The sequence below is a fragment of the Cricetulus griseus genome, chromosome 8 (genome assembly GCF_003668045.3).
Source record: "Cricetulus griseus strain 17A/GY chromosome 8, alternate assembly CriGri-PICRH-1.0, whole genome shotgun sequence".
Taxonomy (NCBI): domain Eukaryota; kingdom Metazoa; phylum Chordata; class Mammalia; order Rodentia; family Cricetidae; genus Cricetulus; species Cricetulus griseus.
Genome location: NC_048601.1, coordinates 28200671 through 28217926, shown reverse-complemented (window position 1 = coordinate 28217926; position 17256 = coordinate 28200671). Strand labels below are relative to the sequence as shown.

The 17256-nt window shown below is 42.9% G+C and overlaps 1 protein-coding gene and 1 pseudogene across 1 annotated transcript; one reads left to right on the top strand and one right to left on the bottom strand.

Annotated features, from left to right (window-relative positions):
• Positions 1 to 2589: 2589 nt before the first annotated feature.
• Positions 2590 to 3115, top strand: LOC100759192 (annotated as a pseudogene).
• Positions 3116 to 6477: 3362 nt separating this feature from the next.
• On the bottom strand, positions 6478 to 12259 carry Znf22 (zinc finger protein 22). Its single transcript, XM_027429219.2, has 2 exons — positions 12126 to 12259; positions 6478 to 10459 (listed from the first exon to the last, which is right to left on the bottom strand). The coding sequence occupies exon 2, from the start codon at positions 10368 to 10370 to the stop codon at positions 9657 to 9659; it is 714 nt and encodes a 237-aa protein (XP_027285020.1). The 5' UTR covers positions 10371 to 10459; positions 12126 to 12259; the 3' UTR covers positions 6478 to 9656.
• Positions 12260 to 17256: the final 4997 nt, after the last annotated feature.

Genomic DNA, 17256 nt, shown 5'->3' with positions numbered 1-17256 from the left:
ACCTAGTGCAGGCCCCTGCGGGCTCCATGATTGCCACTTCAGTCTCTGTGAGACCGCATGGGCCTGCAGAGTTGATTTCTTGGGACATGCTCTCCAGCTGTCCTCAGCCCTCTGGTTCCCACAATTCCTTCTCCCCTTCTTGTGTTGGGTACCTAGATCTCTGAGGAGAGGGAGCCAATGGAGACCTCCAATCTGGGCTTTCTCTCTCTCTCTCTCTCTCTCTCTCTCTCTCTCTCTCTCTCTCTCTCTCTGCCTAATGCTTGGCTGAGAGTCTCTGCATCTGCTCCCATCAGCTTGCTGGAGGAAGTCTCGCTAGTGATGACCAGGCATCAATCTATGAGTATAGCAGAATCTCATTAGGAATCATTTTATATATTTATTTATTTATTTGTCATTTAGCACCTATTTATTTATTTATTTATTTATTTATTTAGGCCAGTTGTGTTTGGTTCTACTCTAGGTCTCTGTGCTGGCTGTCCAGCCTCCAGTTCCTGGTCATCCAGGAAGTGTTGGGCTTGGGCTCCCTCTTATGGCATGGGCTGCCTCAAATTGGAGTCATTAGTTTAGCACTCCCAGGAGTTCTGGAACACCATTGCCCCAGCACGTCTTGCAGGCAGGACAAATTGCAGGCCAAAGGTTATGTGGCTGGGTTGGTGTCTCAGTGTGACTACTGGAGGCTTTGCTTGGGTCCAGAAGTTGGTTGGTTCAGACGCTGTATCCTTCATTAATCGGAGACTTCCCTTAGTAGGGTCAAGCTCATAAATTCCACTGCCCTAGGTTTCCACATCATCCCCAAATGCCATCCAATTCCAGTCCTCTCTGCAGTCCTCTCTCCCTCCATCCTCTGCAACCGGATCCCTCTTGTTCCCATCCCCACCTGCTCCCAGTCCACCCACAAAATCTATTCTGTTTCTCCTTCCTGGGGAGATGCATACATCTCCTGCCAGAGCCCCCCTTGTTACTTAGTCTCTCTGGGGCCATGGATTGTAGCATGATTATCATTTACAACAGCTAATATCCACTTATGGGTGAATACATACTATGTTTGTCTTTCTGAGTCTGCATTACCTCAATCAGGATGATTTTTTTCTAGCTCTATCTATCTGTCTGCAAATTTCAAGGTGCCGTTTTTTTAACTGCTAATACTCCATTGTGTGATATACTGCATTTTCTTTTCTTGTCAATGTGGCTGACTTTTTTGTTTTCTTTTTTTTAACTTTTTTAAAAATTAGTAACAGGCTTGCTTCACATGTCAATCTCAGCTCCCTCCCCCCACCCATCCTCCCCCACCTCCCACCAACCCCCAAACCTCCACCCCATTCCCCTCTGCTCCCCAGGGAGGGTGAGGTCCTCCATGGGGAATCTCAAAGTCTGTCATATCATTCCAGGCCGGGCCTAGGCCCTACCCCATGTGTCCAAATTGAGAGAGCATCCCTCCATGTGGAATGTGCTCCCAAAGTCCATTTGTGTACCAGGGATAAATACTGGTCTACTACCCAAAGCCCCATAGAGTGCCGAGGGCTCCTCACTGACACCCACCTTCAGGGGGTCTGGATCAGTCCCATGCTGCCTCTCAGCCATTAGTCTGGGGTCCCTGAGCTCCCCCTTGTCCAGGTCAGCTGTTTCTGTGGGTTTCACCAGCCTGGTCCCGACCTCTTTGCTCTTCACTCCTCCCTCTCTGCAACTGGGTTCCAGAGTTCAGTTCAGTGTATAGCTGTGGGTGTCTGCCTCTGCTTCCATCAGCCACAGATGAAGGCTCTAGGATGGCATAATAAAGTAGTCTTCAGTCTCATTATAGGGGAAGGGCTTTTAGGGTAGCCTCTCCACCACACATTTTCTTTATTCACTCTTCTGTTACTTAAAAAAAATGTTTTGCACTTACTTGTGTATGGGGAGACATATGTAAAGGAGACAATTGTGGGAGTCAGTTCTCTCCTTCCATTGTGTGGGTTCTAAGGACAAAACTCGGGTGGTCAGGTGTGGGGGGGAAGCACATTTACCTAATGAGCCATCTTGCCAGTCCAACAACATTTTTTATAAAATGTTTCAAAAATGAAGATTTATCTATGGTATTTCAAACAAACAAACAGCAACAATAAAACAGTTCCATGTATCCCAGGCTGGTCTCAAATTCACTATGTAGCCAAAAGTGAATTTGACCTTCCTGCTTGGGATTACAGTGCTGGGACATGCGGCACTTTTTACCACTGCTCCAACCGGTCACTATCTCAGCCCTCTAAGGATTTTCTATGGTCAAAATTTAATGTACAGTGTAACTAGGTAGTAACTCTGTGTCTAAAGCAACTAACCTTTAAAATGCTATTCTGGACAGCGGGGCGGCGGGTCTGGCTGGCGGCAGCTGCGGGCGGGAGCAGAGTGTCCCTTGCGCAAGCGCAGGCTGCAGATCTTCCCGAGTTTAGGAGCCCGGCTTGGCTTTTGTGGCCTCCTTGGCCCCTCGGCACTCTTCCCTCAGCCAAGAGGCCAGCGTGTGGGGTTGAGCGGCCTGAGCTCAGGGGCGGAGGGCTCCAGGGGGCCGAGGATGGGCTTGCCTTGGTTGTGGCTGTAAAGACTTCTCAGCAGGTGGGGAAGATGAAAGGTAGCCTAATCGTGCTGAGGGATGTGACACACACAATATTAAACAGTTGAAGAGATTGAACCTGGTCAGTCATCTTTCCAGTCAGCTATGATGACAAATTCCACAAGGATGTGCTATAGAGGTCGGCGAGCTAGCAGAACTCGCATATTTCAATGATACAGCTGTAGGTGCAGTGTGCTGCAAGTGGATCATTCACAGACTCAAAACAGACTTTGCATCATGACACGAGGATGCCTTGGACCTTACCGAAGACTAGGAATAGGAACTAAAATACTAAGTCATGCTATGTCCTAAACATCTGTGAGAAAGATGGCACTTTTGACAACATCTCTCTGCGTGTCCAGATGAGCAATGAGCAATGAGTCAGTGATGGACTTCTTCAGGAAGTTTGGCTTTGAGATTATTGAGACGAAGAAGAACTCCTATAAGAGGATAGAGCCTGCAGAAGCTCGTGTGCTTCAGAAAAACCTCAACATCCCATCTGGTCAGAAGGAAGAGACACAAAAGACAGACAGCTGAACAAATCACAAAAGAACTTTCTTGAACTTGCTTGTGGCCAAGTAGCAGAAAGACCCATTGGTTGCCCTCCCCCTTTTCTTCAGCTTTTCTCCCTTGAAAGTCCTCCTTTCTTTCCTCTTAAAGTTTGTAATACTTTCAAGGACTCTTAAAAATCGTCATGTTTGTTGTCCCCTGGAGAAGGGGAAAGGGTCAAGATCCCCTGAGCAAATTGAGAGCACGGGAAGAGGGGGGAGGGAGCTACCAGAATGAGAAGGGAAGAAGAGGAAGGATGCAGAGGTCATGAGGGAGCAGAAAGGTTGAGTCAGGGGAAGATTAGAAGAAAGGGTATGTGATAGGTAGGATTTTAGTTGGGGTATGGTAGGGGAGGTCGGGAGGGAGAAGGGAACTGGGATTGTCATGTAAATCAACCTTGTTTCTAATTCAAATAAAAAAAATGATTAAAAATGGTCATGTTTGGATTGTTTCATTTCTCTTATTTTTGTGAGGTGGTTGGGTTGAAGGAAAGAGAAGACAGGTCTGTATAGTTTCACAGTTAAGATGTCCCCTCAAATTGGGTGTCAGATGATTTCAATTATTTTTTTAACATTCTGCTTTCACATTGAAGGGCAAAGCCTACAATAATTGTTTATTTCAAAAGAAGCCGAGGCAATATCTTGTTCTCTAATTCATAGACAAGCTTAATTAGTGTGTTTGTGGTTCTTTGAGTTTTAAAGTCTATCTGTGGGATGCTAATCCCTGGCACTGCCTTTGCTCTACCTTGAGTACTCTCAGGAGTGGAGCCATTGTTATCCTTGTGAGAAAATACTAAGCTTATTTAGGGTTTTATAGCAGTTTTTCTCTCTATTTGCTGGGGTTGTTTGTGTAGTTAGTATTAGACTTTGGTCAAAGTATTTCAGTTAAACTGCTATTTAGCTGATGAGTGGATTGCTTGTTAGCAGGTGTTTTCATTTTGTTTTTGGTGGGGTTTTTTTTTGTTTTCGTTTTTTGTTTGTTTGGTTTTTTTTCCTTCCTACTGTCAATCTTGTTGCTAGAGGCATTAACTTGTAGAGTATGAGCTGGTGAAATTAACTGTTTTGATATCCCAGCTAGAGATATGACCTTTAACTGACCTAAAGAAGATTGCTATAATTGATTTTTTTCTCTTGTTTTTCAGTAAGCCCAATAATAGTGTGACCTTAAATGGAGTTATATCCTTATAAGCCAATACCCCTATATAAACCCAAAGCAAATGTTTTCTCTTGGACCTATAAAATTACATAAAAAGCTTAGATGGACTTGTAACACGTTACATATTTATCTAATGTCAACTAATACAGATTGTTAGAACTGTGACCATTGAGCGTTTGATAATATATGAGAGAACTTCTAGACAGTATTTTTGAAAATAATGTTGTTATGCCATTGCTTATCTATTGGAGAACATCCCAGATTTGCTTACATGCTGTGCCTATAATGTTGAGTTTAAAGATTTGGAATAAGAAGAATTGACAAATTCCTTCTATTCTTGGAACAGTGGAAGCATGAAGTGTTAATACAAATATCACTGTGACCTCCAGTTGACAGGTTTGGTTAAGGCTAGATCATTTTCAGGCACATCGGTAGTGGCTCTGAAGGGTTGAGAACTGTAATGTGGAGACATGTGAGATACTCATATTTTCTTCGCATGGCCTCATCTCAAAATACATAGCATTTCTTAGATCACCAGTAGTCATCAATGGCTCGAGAAATGTTCTTACTAGACTTTAAAACAGAACAGAGTATGTTTTCTCTCATTTGACTTTAAAAGGAAGTTTGATACATCCTCTTTGGAAAATTGAAAGTATGAAAGTCTTATTTCCAAATAGGTTAAAAAATGCTTACACACACTTTATAACTCTTTTAAGTTCTTTTTTTTTTTTTTTGCCTTTTTTGGTTTTGTTTTGTTTTGAGAATGTGAAAGTACATTATGTGGACTTCAGCAGTCTTGAGTGCCAAGAAAATACAGACAAGGGGTGTGGTTGATGGATGGGTGGACAGATGGATGGATGAATAGGGTAGTGAAACTGTAGAAATACCATGCTTGTTTCTTGGGTATCAGTTTTCTAGACAGTCCAAATCTAAGCTCGGGAGAAAAGTTTAGTGTTAAGCACCTTTACTTCCATGGATAAGCTTCAGCCTTACTCTTGCCAGGAGAAGAGGGGATAAATGATAGAGAGTAATTAGTTTGAAGAAGTCAGCCATTTTGTAAACTTCCAGATAGCAAATAGATTTTGATAGATAAAAAGTTTTCTGAGATGACACTGCCTCTATTTCTATAACCATTTCACTTGGACTATCTGTGTAGTCTAGGAATGTATCCCTAAATGTGGTTATTGAAACCGAACAGCTGCCTCATAACAATTAAGTCCATGTTATATAAAGAAGAGGAACAAATAATAAAGTTTGAATTGAGAAAAAAAGTAAAATTCTATTCTGCTTGTAGAAACATTTACATAAATGAATTCTTGGAAAAGATTTTATTGCTTATTAAAGTAATTGCTGTTTCATGCTAATTTTGCCAGGCTTTTGACAACTTACTAAACTTATCTTAAAAGTCCAAGTTCACTGAAGTTATCTGCTTAAATTTCCTAGATGGTTACTTTACAAACAACCACTTTAGGTGATTTTCCTACATTTAATGTCATCTAATACTGTATGTATCTGTGACTGGAAATTGTAGATATGCATATTTGAGCTTGATGTTTATTATATGAGAGTTTACAGAGTTAAAGACATGTACTGAATGCAAAGTGACCCATACTCCATTTTATACAACAGGCCTTTCTGGATTTTCAACACATCAAATAGACAATGGAATTCTTTTGACTCTGTTTGTTTGAGACAGGATCTCACATACACTAGGCTGGCCTCAAATGTGTCCTGTAGTGGAGGGTAACCTTGAGCAGCAGCTTCTGTAACAGGTGTTCCACAGTACTTAAGACACTGCTCTTTTCAATAAGTTGCATTTAGATAAAAAAAGAAAGAGATAGAGAGGGAGGGAGAGAGAGAGAGAGAGACAGAGACAGAGACAGAGAGTCTTGCTATTTGAAAACCTGGCCCCCATCTATTTGCCTTATCTTGTTTTTGTATATGAGGCCACCTGTATGTAAGAAATTAATATTTGTGATCACCAGCAATGTTCCCTGATTTGTGAGCATCCTAAGGTTTTGGTTTTCATTAGTGCTATTGATTTACTATCCTACTAAGTCAAAGAGTAAGTTTGCTTCAAAAGTAGAAAGTAAATACATAAAGAACTTCTGTGTAGCTCCATGTAATGATGCTCCTTTACATGCTTGTGTATTCTACAAGCCTCCTAGGACACAAAGCTTAGGACTCTTTACCAAGCGAGTGTCCTCTGAACTAGAAGTGCTAGTGATAACATTACCCAGGTCTTTGTTCATGCATTAATTCAAACTAGTTTTCTTAAATATTTTTCTTGTTGTTTCATATGCTCCCTGTGAAACTTTGTAACCGCTGCTTGTTGTATTCTGTAGAAGTACAACTTCTTTCAAAAGGACTCACCAGTATTTTGTTGTTGTTTTTTGACTTGTAGAGTATTGCAAATGGCAAAACTGAATTTAACGCTGGGCTCCAGGTAGACAGCCTAGCAGTCCCATCTGCACGCCTCTGACGTTTGCATACCTCTAGCTGCTTGAATGTGGCATTAATTCCTTAGCATCTGTTACCCTCCCACGTGGGACCAGACAGACTACCAAGGCGGTTCTCATCCCTGTGACAAGGGAACATCTAGCTCAAGCTACACGATGACCAATCATGGATGCCTTCAGAGTCAAGTGTTTGGGAATAGTGGTATTGGAGTCAAAACGGAAGTCATGCTGGCCCTGGCAGCATTGATGTGTACTTCTGGCACCTGGAGGGCTCAAGCAAGGGAATGAATTTAAGGGCAGCCTGGACTTCACACCAAGACCCTACCACAGTGCCAACTGAAAAGGAGTGGGTGGTGCCAGTCCTTCCAGCTGTTATGAAGACAGTTGAGATGCACGATTACCTCAGGCTTCTAAACTACTTCCTATTTCTATTCTGCTTCTGCCATCTCTTTCAAGCCAAGCCACTCCTGACTCCAGGCCTTCCTCTCTGGGAAGAAAACATTTTGGGCATACTTAACATGACAGAATACAGAAGCAAAACCTCAGGAGCTTTTCTTGTTCTCCTAATAAAACACAAGGTTAAGGAGTCTGATGGAGCGTGGGGTGTGGCTCGGTGGCAAAGCACTTCCCTAACAAGCCCCAGGCCACTGTGGGTTAGATGAAGAAGATGTATGCAGTATGACAAGAATTGTATCGGTAAACACCTGACACTGGAAACTCAGAATACAGGGTTGAGGAGCACACGTGGTCATACAATGAATCCACATTCTCAGAGGTGATACCTGCTAGACTCACATTGGCACCCAGTTTCTACAAGTATATTCCCTTATTAACTTTACACAGCTGTGATCTTTCCATTTTATTAGTTTCTAAAAAGAAACACAGACACACTGGTTACCATAGAAGACTCACAGAAATCACTGTCTTTGATGCCCACTAGCTTCAGGGTTTTCAGAATATATACAAAACAAATGGCATTGAAACCTGAAGGGTTCGTTTTCATAGGGAACACAGGTAGATCTATTAGGTAAGAGTGTAAGCTATCAAAACTAATAGAGGCCTTATTGTTGCAGGAACCCCCCATGGTTGGCACCAGAATGGGAAATTCCCAGAACTTAGGAAAATGGTGTAAATTTCCCCTATAGAAGCTATCTCAGAGACCAATCTAACATTGACGGATGCTCCATAGGGCCCCATGGCTGTGCCCCTGTTATGGTGATGTGGCTATAACAGGATGTCAAGGATCAAGTTTTTTTGTAAAAGATGACTGCAATAGCTTTATACTTACAAGACATTTTTTATATCCTGTTGGATGTAACTGTTGTCAATAGGCCACATGCTATGGCTCTCCATTTACAAGCACAGGGCAGAGGGAGGTGAAGTTCAGATCTGAGGAAATCAAAAAAGAACAGAACAAGATTTTCCTAAAAGCTGTGATTTGTTTTCTAACTCACTGGAAACAATTTCTCACAAGAAAAACAGAAGATAGTAGTATGCAAAAATATCTCATTCTTTATTTTTAAGGATAATTGTCATCAATACAGGAAGACCTGATATTATAAAAATCAGAAAAACATTAGCATTCAATGAACAAAAATCCGAGCTCAAGGCTAATCAGGAATGCATGTTTGGTATCTTTCTGATGGAAGAAGGATGTATGCTAGTCTTCTTAAACCGCTGCTATAAAGTAAGAGAGGTAAATTCTAACAGGGCTACAGTACGCTGGCCAGTAACTCATGGACAAACATCTGCTTCAGACAGTCAGTGCTATTCAAAGCACAGTCTATGACACGGGAGATCTTCAGCCAGGAGCAAGCTGAGGCTTTCTTGGTAAAATACAGTTTATTCATGCAGGTGCTGTGTGTGTAAGAGAACAAGGGAATGCCAAGAGGCCACTGGGATGACTCAACGTAAACCCAATCCGATTTCAAGAAAGCAAGTAACTCAGCAATGACAGGGTCACAAACGATGTTAGGAATAGGAGGTCCGTGGTCTCTCATTTTGGATTCTTTAGAATCTCTAAGAACATGATAAACAAAATAAAACAAAACAATAAAAGAAAAGCCACATGGGGACCTTTGATCCCCTTTACCCACACAGTAGAAGGGAAAAAACACACATACATGAATGGGTTGTCATTAAAGCCTTCGAATGCTACAATAAACTATTATTTGTCCAGAAACAACAAAATCATGTTTGGGGAAAATGGAAAGAACTGTTAAACAAAGTAGGTCATACTCAAGAGAATAACTGAATACATTTTCTCCCATTTACAGACTCTGGGGTAAACATCTTAAGCAGAAAGGGAGGTGTCTGGGAGGAAGATGAGAACCAGGGGGTGGAGGAGAGGGTAGGAAGGATGGATACCATCAAAGCACATCATATAGATACATCATACACACTGAAGGAAACAGAACTCTTTCCTCATACAATATACACTAACAAAAAAGAAAAAAAAACTATGAACTTGAATGCATTTTATACTGAGTCAACACTTACACTAATGGTTAATTGACTACAAAACATTAAAAACCATAAAATATAGTCTGTCCCAGAACTTGAAACTCATTCCTTCTCCGTTAATGATTTCCTACAGAAATTCCTAAAAAGAGAGTAATCACTGGCACACCTGTGAATCATGAGAACATGATACTTTTTTATCAAACCATAGGGGAGAAATTTCAGCTGAGGCCAAGGATATTATATTCTCACCAAACATGTTTTTCAGTTCTTTGTGCTCCATGTTACATAAATGTACTTTCATTTTAAAGAAAGGAGGTCAGCTTGACTTGGGAGTTTCAGCCCCGTGTCATGAAACTCCTCAAGTCTCCATGCTAGGGAAGGATCCGGTACCTAAGTGCTCTACTATGAAGCAGCCTCGTTCCTAAGGGCGCATTTGCCTGCCTCTCTCTCACTCACTTTTTCTTTTTAAAAAGGCCTGCTGCAGCGCCCTTTACCTGGCGGCGCCCAGACACTGCCTTTCTGCCTTTCCCTACTTTCCAGGACACCGGGTGAGTTTTGGCCCTGGCATTTTTCCCCCTTTTATGTGGCTTCTTTTCTTTGTGCACCTTCAAGTGCTGCCTCAGATGGGAGCTCTGGCTGAAGCACTTATCGCACTCGTCGCACTGGTAGGGCTTCTCTCCAGTGTGCGTTCTCTGGTGCTGAATGAGGTGGGAACTCTGGCTGAAGCAGCGGCCACACTCATCACAGCAGTAGGGCTTCTCTCCAGTGTGGATCCTCTGGTGCTGGATGAGGTTTGAGCTCTGTTTAAAACTCTCTCCGCACTCATCACACTTATAGGGCTTTTCCCCAGTGTGGACCCGCCGATGCTGGATGAGGTTGGAACTCTGAAAGAAACTTTTCCCACAATCGGCACATTTATGGGATTTCTTCCCTGTGTGTATCTTTTGGTGCTGAAACAGGGTGGAACTCTGACTGAAACTCTTAGAGCACCTACTACATTTGTAGGGCTTCTCGTCCACGTTTCTTCTCCGTCTACTGAAGCCCGAGTCGAATCGAATGGTCATCCCCCATTTCTGCCGCTGGCGGGCTGTCTTACGCTTGGTTTCATAGGCTTTGCCTTGGCTTGAGCTTCGAGAAATACCCCCTTTAGGCTTTGCTAATCTCATGGTGACTAGCCAGATGTATTGTCAGGAGATTCTATTGTCTTCTGAACTAATAAGGTCTCATATCCTAGAGGAACACAACTCAGAATTTTCTGCATGTAGAAGAAAAAGAAAAAGACAGAATCGCTGTTACTCAACCTTAACACCTCTTCAGTCTATCAAAATTGCATCCATATTTAAATCAAAGCACACCTAATACAAATAAAAATATGCAATTTTAAGAGCTAAATACTTGTCAGATAATTCTGACTCCACAAATTAAATTTAAAAAATATCATCAATTTTCAATTTTTCTGTGTTTGGGCAGGCAAAAGAAAGGGAGCAGTAACACAGAGTATTTTGAAGGACTAAAAAGTAAAAACAAGATAAAGTCTCAGTGGGAATAGAAGAATAACTGCAAAAGACCATCACTTTCTACCATAAAGTAATTCGTTTCAGTGTTGACTGCTAAATTTCTCATTCAATAGCAGCTACCTAAGATGTTCAAATTCGAAAAGAATGACAGATTATACTATTTTACCATAGATTCCTATTTGTTTGGCTATTTCTGTCAATGATAACCTAGCAAATTGTGTTTAAGACGGAAGCTACTCTGTAAAAAGAATAAAAAGTACTAGGTGGGAAAAATCTGAAGAAATGCCTTTCTCTTCCTTTCCTAGACTGCACTGAGCCAAGAAAGAAGGCAAGATTCTAAGTTTTAAATTAGTTTTATTTGTTTACATTAAGGTTGTCTAGAGGCTGTTTAAAATGTCAAAATAACCCCTCACACACATACAGACACAAATTCCAAATAGGTGGCAATGTGGGAGGAATCGGAGCTGCAAAGCAAAACCTTTATGGTATCTTGCAAGTCAGTTATTGTCCTGAGTTTCTTTGTATATAAGCATATAAAGTAAGTAAATAAAAACACAAAAGACATTTTTCCTGTTTTTTTCCCCTTCGTTTTGTTGTATAATAACTCTCCAAGTGTTACGAGTGCTCAGGACTTTTTCTGGATGTTTTAAGAATTTTTATCTGTTGTAGTTGCAGCAACAGAAAGAGCAAACTGAATAAAACACAAAGCGAGAGCAATCAGAGCCCGTTAACTGTCTCAGTTATGTACAGACCAACTATTACCTAGGAGACACTGTGTGGGGTACACAGTACTCAATAAACAGCTACAATGCTAATCACACATTTTAAAGCACATCTTTTTAAATACTGAGGAAGTCACAACTGATGGATTATGAAATCTACCTATGTACCCTATCTTATTTTTAGGGGTTTTATACAGTTGTATGCCATCATCTCTGTTTGCGGGTTTGTAAACACGGCCACAAAGCTAGTTAGCACACCCATCCCAAGCCAGGAGCCGCCTCGGGCCTGATTTCTCACTGGCAGATCTGGGGGTTCATCGCCCCCTCCTCCAACACCAAGTCCGGTGTTCTGAGTTCTCCGGTAGGAGAGAGGCTGGGTAAAGCTGGGCGATGGAGCCCCGGTGCTGGAGACCTGTCTAGCAGGCATGCACCTGCTTCCTCACCCGTTTAGGAGAGCAACAAAAGCGTCCCCGGGCTCCTCTGCTGCACTCGCTCACAATGGCCCGGTGCAGCCTGAGTATTCCTACAATGGAGTCTTTCCCCACGGCAGGCGGAGGCGCCCAGGCCCAGGCTGACGCCAGGCCGAGGCCGCTCGTCCTGGCCGCTCGCACGGCTCGGTGCCCTGCGCAGCCCCCGACCCCGGACACCCGCCCAGGCCGACCCACAGCCCAGGCGCACTCACCGCGCAGGCCGCCAAGGTGCTCGCCTCGCGCCTCGCCCGCCGGAAGTGCGGGCTGTTAGCGGCGCTGCCGGCCGCTCTAGGAAGAGGCGGAGAGACCCTCTATGGTCCCTGGCACACACCACCGAGTTCTGCGGATTCTTCCGGTGGTCCTTTTGTATTCTTCCCCTACCACTCAGGAAGCCCCGCTCCGGGACCGCCAGGCCTGACAGCGGCTCTCCCGTAGTCCGGTCGACCTACACAGAACCTGGCAATTGTCAGGTTTTTTTTGTTTTGATTTAGCCAACCTGTCCACCTTGTAAATTGCTTTCTTGGTACCGAGTATCTATCTAGTATAAAGAAATAATGTCAGCCTAAGGTGTTATAGTCATGTTTTTCATGGGTCACCTTATATCACCAAAAGGCCCTGTGAAAGAGAATTTCTGGAGACACTGTCTGCAGAGGCTGATTGGTTAAAGCCGCAGTGATGAAGAGAGCTGCAGTCCAGATCCTAATTACTATTTATCTTGGGCCGTGTTTAGCCCCTTATGTGTACCGTCCTGACAGATAGAATACTATTGCAGTGTGTTACATAAAATCCCATTCTCCAATCAAAAGGCTAAGGATGTTATCAGATAACATCTACAGCTGAGATTTCTCCACAGGGCTGTAACCCATCTCTGATATTTCCACAGATATGGTTAAAAGTGTCTTGACTTATGCCTTTCGTTGTTCTGTTACTATGAAACCTTCATAAAACTAGTTGCAGGTTGGAACGTGAAATTTGGGTAATCTAATTGGGTGTTCCCAGGCCCTGATCACTCATGTTTGACTCCAGGGTAAACTATTAAAGACCTTTGAAGTGAGAGCACTGGTTTTGCATCAGCCACTCCTATCAGAAGGGAACAAATACATTCAGTTTTCTGGGCAGGAACACCAGCTGGGAAAGGAAGTTTGTTCAAGTTCACACTGGGAGTAAACAGCCTAGTGTGGAAAGGCCCTGGTTTACCTCCTCCCCTGAGGAGTCCTTCCAGTCTAAAGACTTCAGATCCAACACCTGTGCTGCAGGCTCCCTAACTGGTGGACGAGCTCAGGACCCCCAAGACCCAATTCTCAGCACAAAGGAGATTTATTTGCCTCAGAGAGACAAAGGACAGGGAATAAGAGACAAAGACAGGAGATAGAGGACAAGGGAGATGGGGAAGGGAACAAGGGAGAGGGGGAAAGGGAATTTGTCAGGGGGAAAAAAGGACTGCCTCTGCATAGAGGGGAGATAGATGAACCCCATAGGAAAATGGCAGTTTATAAAGCTAAAGGGGAAATCCTGTGTTAGGATGAGGTGTTTAATTTTGATTGGACATGTTGATTAGGTGAGGCAAAGAGGGCTTTGATTGCTGGGTTTCAATTTGATAACTGAACCTTGGTAGTCAGCCTTTCGCCAAATAAGGGAATATGAAGGGAAACTAGTCCATTAGAGCATGGCTCTGGTAGACCTTGCCCTTCTCCCTCATTCTCCCACCAAGGTCCACTCCCCCACTTGGCCACTTCCTTCTTTTAAACATCATTTCTCCTAAAATTAGCATCCTAATGCTTTTTAAAAGAAATATTTTATAGATATATATTTTATTTCACAGCAAAATTTCTAAATCTGCACAGAAACTTACAAAATTTGACTTATATTGGCAATTGTTTTGTAAAGAACTTATGAATTGTGTATAAATCTCTTCTGACATTTAATAAAAAATTATTTTAGCCCCCCCCCACACACACACACAAATAGCAACCCTAACTAAGACAGACTCCTTTTCCTATGTGCCTGTCTGCCAGGGATCTCGCTAGCTCCACATCCTTTGCTTCCACAGATCAAACTCTATTGGGTCTATCTTTACAATACGTTCATAATCAAGCCCCTTCAATACTGTACTTCTACAACCTCCACAGAGCCTTGGTTCCCCAAGTCTGAATACTGCATTTGCTTCCTGACAAATGTCCTTTCACAGCTCAGTGTGAGCCTCTAAAAACTGAGTTAGATCATGTCCTTCATGTGTTCAAAACAGTCCAAAATCTTCCCATCTCCAAACAAGCTGAGGACCTGATTGTGACACACAAACATGGTGTGTAGCATTCTTTGTTGTATCTGCATCGCTAAGAACTGTGCTCAGCAAGCTGCAGGTCCTCAGTACATATGTGTCCCAGGAATGAACCAGGAAGATGCTTCTTTGCATACAAAATGCCTTTTGTCAATTCTTTTGTCATTCATCTTCTATTTCCAGTCCCACGAAGCTGGGATCATCATGTCTGTCATGGCAGATAGCTAAATGAAAGCCAGACAGTTGCTTCAATTCTTATCTCTGGCTAAGGATTTCTTGACAGCAGGGGGAGCTGCTTCTGTAGGTGACAGACAACTGAGCTTAATGATATTTACATCATGGGCATTAACGAAATAATCCAGACACTACCTGGGCTTCCTTAAAGATGATATGAGATGTATGGCTTTGTCTTTGTTTTAATTGTCAAGTAGACACAGTTTAGAGTCATCAAAGAGGACAAGTTTGACTGAAGAATTTACCACTTCAGATTAGCCCATGGGCATGTCTGTGGGGGGATTTTCTTGATTATTAGTTGATGTAGAAGACACAGCCTCCTGTGAATAGCACCATTCCCTGGGCAATGCTCTTGAACTATATAAGAAAGCTAGCTAAAAATAGGCCTGTGAGAAAGCCAGCAGGCAGCATTCCTCCATGATTTCTGCTTCAAGTTCCTGCCCTGACTTCCCTCAATGATGGACTGTGTCCTCAATGATGCCTGCTGGGCAAAATAAATCCATTTCTCCCCTAAATTGTTTGTAGTTAGCATTTTATCACTGCAACCGATATGAAACCTGGTCAGGGACTTTGCATAAAAAATGAGAAACATATGTCGCTAATTTTATACTAAATTTTTGTTACATGTTGTTGGTGCTGGTGGTGAGAGGGGCAACAGCTGTGGGTGATGATGGGGTAGGAAAAAAATTCAAGAGCAAAAATACACTGGAACAACCAGTCATGAATTATAACTCTTTCAATGCCTCACTTAAAGGCAGATTGTTCTTTTTCCTGCACAGGAAAACAACTGGACCAGATACAGAAGGCCCCTGAATACCTTTGGGTATTCAGATTAGGGAGTCAGTTAAAGGATGATGGTTGAAGTTTTGAAAGGCGAAAAATGGTCAGGAATGAAATGAACAAAGTCCATGCAAGTGGGTAGAATGGGAGGTAAGTGAGGAGAGAGGCCTAGGCCAGGAAAAGACGCGGGAAAAGGGAAAAGATGAATAGAGCTTGAACAATCAAGGTTTCATCCCCTCAAGTCATATGTTGGTGTTAACAATAGTTTATTGTGTGCTACAACCTGAGGAGTTATATTAATTGGTCACAGCTGAGAACGTAGTCAGGGCTGTGTGTGTCTGCAGATAAGGACTTGCACTGGCCAAGAGCAAGAATGGGTGTAAGGTACACAGTGGCCCAGAAGCAGCCTTGAGACACAAGCTCCTGCAGTCACTCTGCTCTTTCCCTCTCCTTCAGCAATTACAGGCCCCAAGGAGCTTGGGACACAGGATGAGAACACGTGTGGAAGTGAGCCACACGGACACGCCATGGCCACGTGATAGTCCCACAACTTTTGAAAGAAGTAAAGTCTCTTGTGCTGCTGAGATTTCTGGCATTGTTTGGTACTGCAGTAAAGCTATGACTCTTGTCACCCTCGAGGTAAGAGCCATTATTACCCACAGTTTACTGATGAGAAAAGTGAGGCAAGTAACTTTTACAGTATAGGATTCCGTTAGACATGACCACAGGCATGTTCACCATAACTCCCAGGCGGCCTACCAGCTGGTGATGGCACACATCACCAGCCCTGTAAGACAAACAAAGCTGTGAAGATGCTCTAGCATTCTGCGTTTGTTGTGGGGTAATCTTTTGGCCAATGCACCTTCTGATTGGTTTTAATAAAGAGCTGAATGGCCAATAGCTAGGCAGGAAGAGATTAGGTGGGACTTCTGGACAGAGAGACAATATGAGATGATGGAGAGGAAACAGAAGATAGAGAGGTAAAAAGCCACGAGGCAAAACATAGATTAATATAAATGGGTTACTTAAGTTATAAGAGCTAGTGGGATAGGCCTAGGCTACAGGCTGAGCTTTCATAATCAATAATGTCTTCATGTTGTTTTTTTGTGACTTGGTGGCACAAAGAAAAATCTGTCTATATGTGCTAGTCACTGACACCCAATATTTTTTCTTAGCTGATACTGGACATGTCAACAGCTTTTGGAGAAAGACCTGGTATACACTGGCTAGCTGCAGCCCATGCTTATCTGGAGTAGTGTATAAACTTACTCTAACTTGCGATAGGAGGGTCCTTCCACCTTGCTGCTTCTCAAGCCACGCAAGCCTGTAAGCCTGTGACAAGTTACACTCTCTACTCCTGGGTCTCTCTGTGCTGTTCTGTAGTTTCATGGCACCTTCTGCTGTTGGCAGCCAGTTAATACACGAGGACCTGATTCTGTGAAACACCCAGATGTACACATTTACAGAGTCAAGCTTTGGAGCCGTGTCATGTTAAGTAAATTAAATTATGAAGAGCAGTGACATGTGGTACTTAGACAAAAGGAAAGGGGACAAAGGTTAAGAGGAAAGGCCATAGCCCAGGCTCTCTGCAGATCTTTCCAGGGAGTCTTGGTGAGAGAAGCTGGACTCCTTCAGAGGCTGGAGCTTCTCTGGAAGCTCCAGGGGCCACTCATCCAGAGTGGGCTGGATATTTGAAGAGTTAATTCTAGAAAAAAAACTAGAATAGCAACAACAACAACACAAGCTGAGAAACAGCCTACCTATCAAGGCAGCATCCCTTTCCTATGGTTTTATTCCTTGGACCTCGTTTCTTCACATATGTGTGTTCATGCACACATAGGTGCACATGCATGCACACAAATTAAACACTGTATCAGTGGGGGTGCTGCTGTCATTGGTAGGATTGATCCACAGTCCAGGTGTAGCGGGGGTTGGTCATAGATGGCCTCAGTATAGGAACAAGCGTCTGTTTATCCCAAACTGGGTCTTTCCACACAGGACTCTGAACAATGACTCTGTCAGATAAGCCTGAGGTGTTGTTTTGTTTCCTT

Coding starts and splice junctions, on each gene's coding strand:
- Znf22 (XM_027429219.2), bottom strand. CDS start 10,370: ATGAGATTAGCAAAGCCTAAAGGGGGTATTTCTCGAAGCTCAAGCCAA.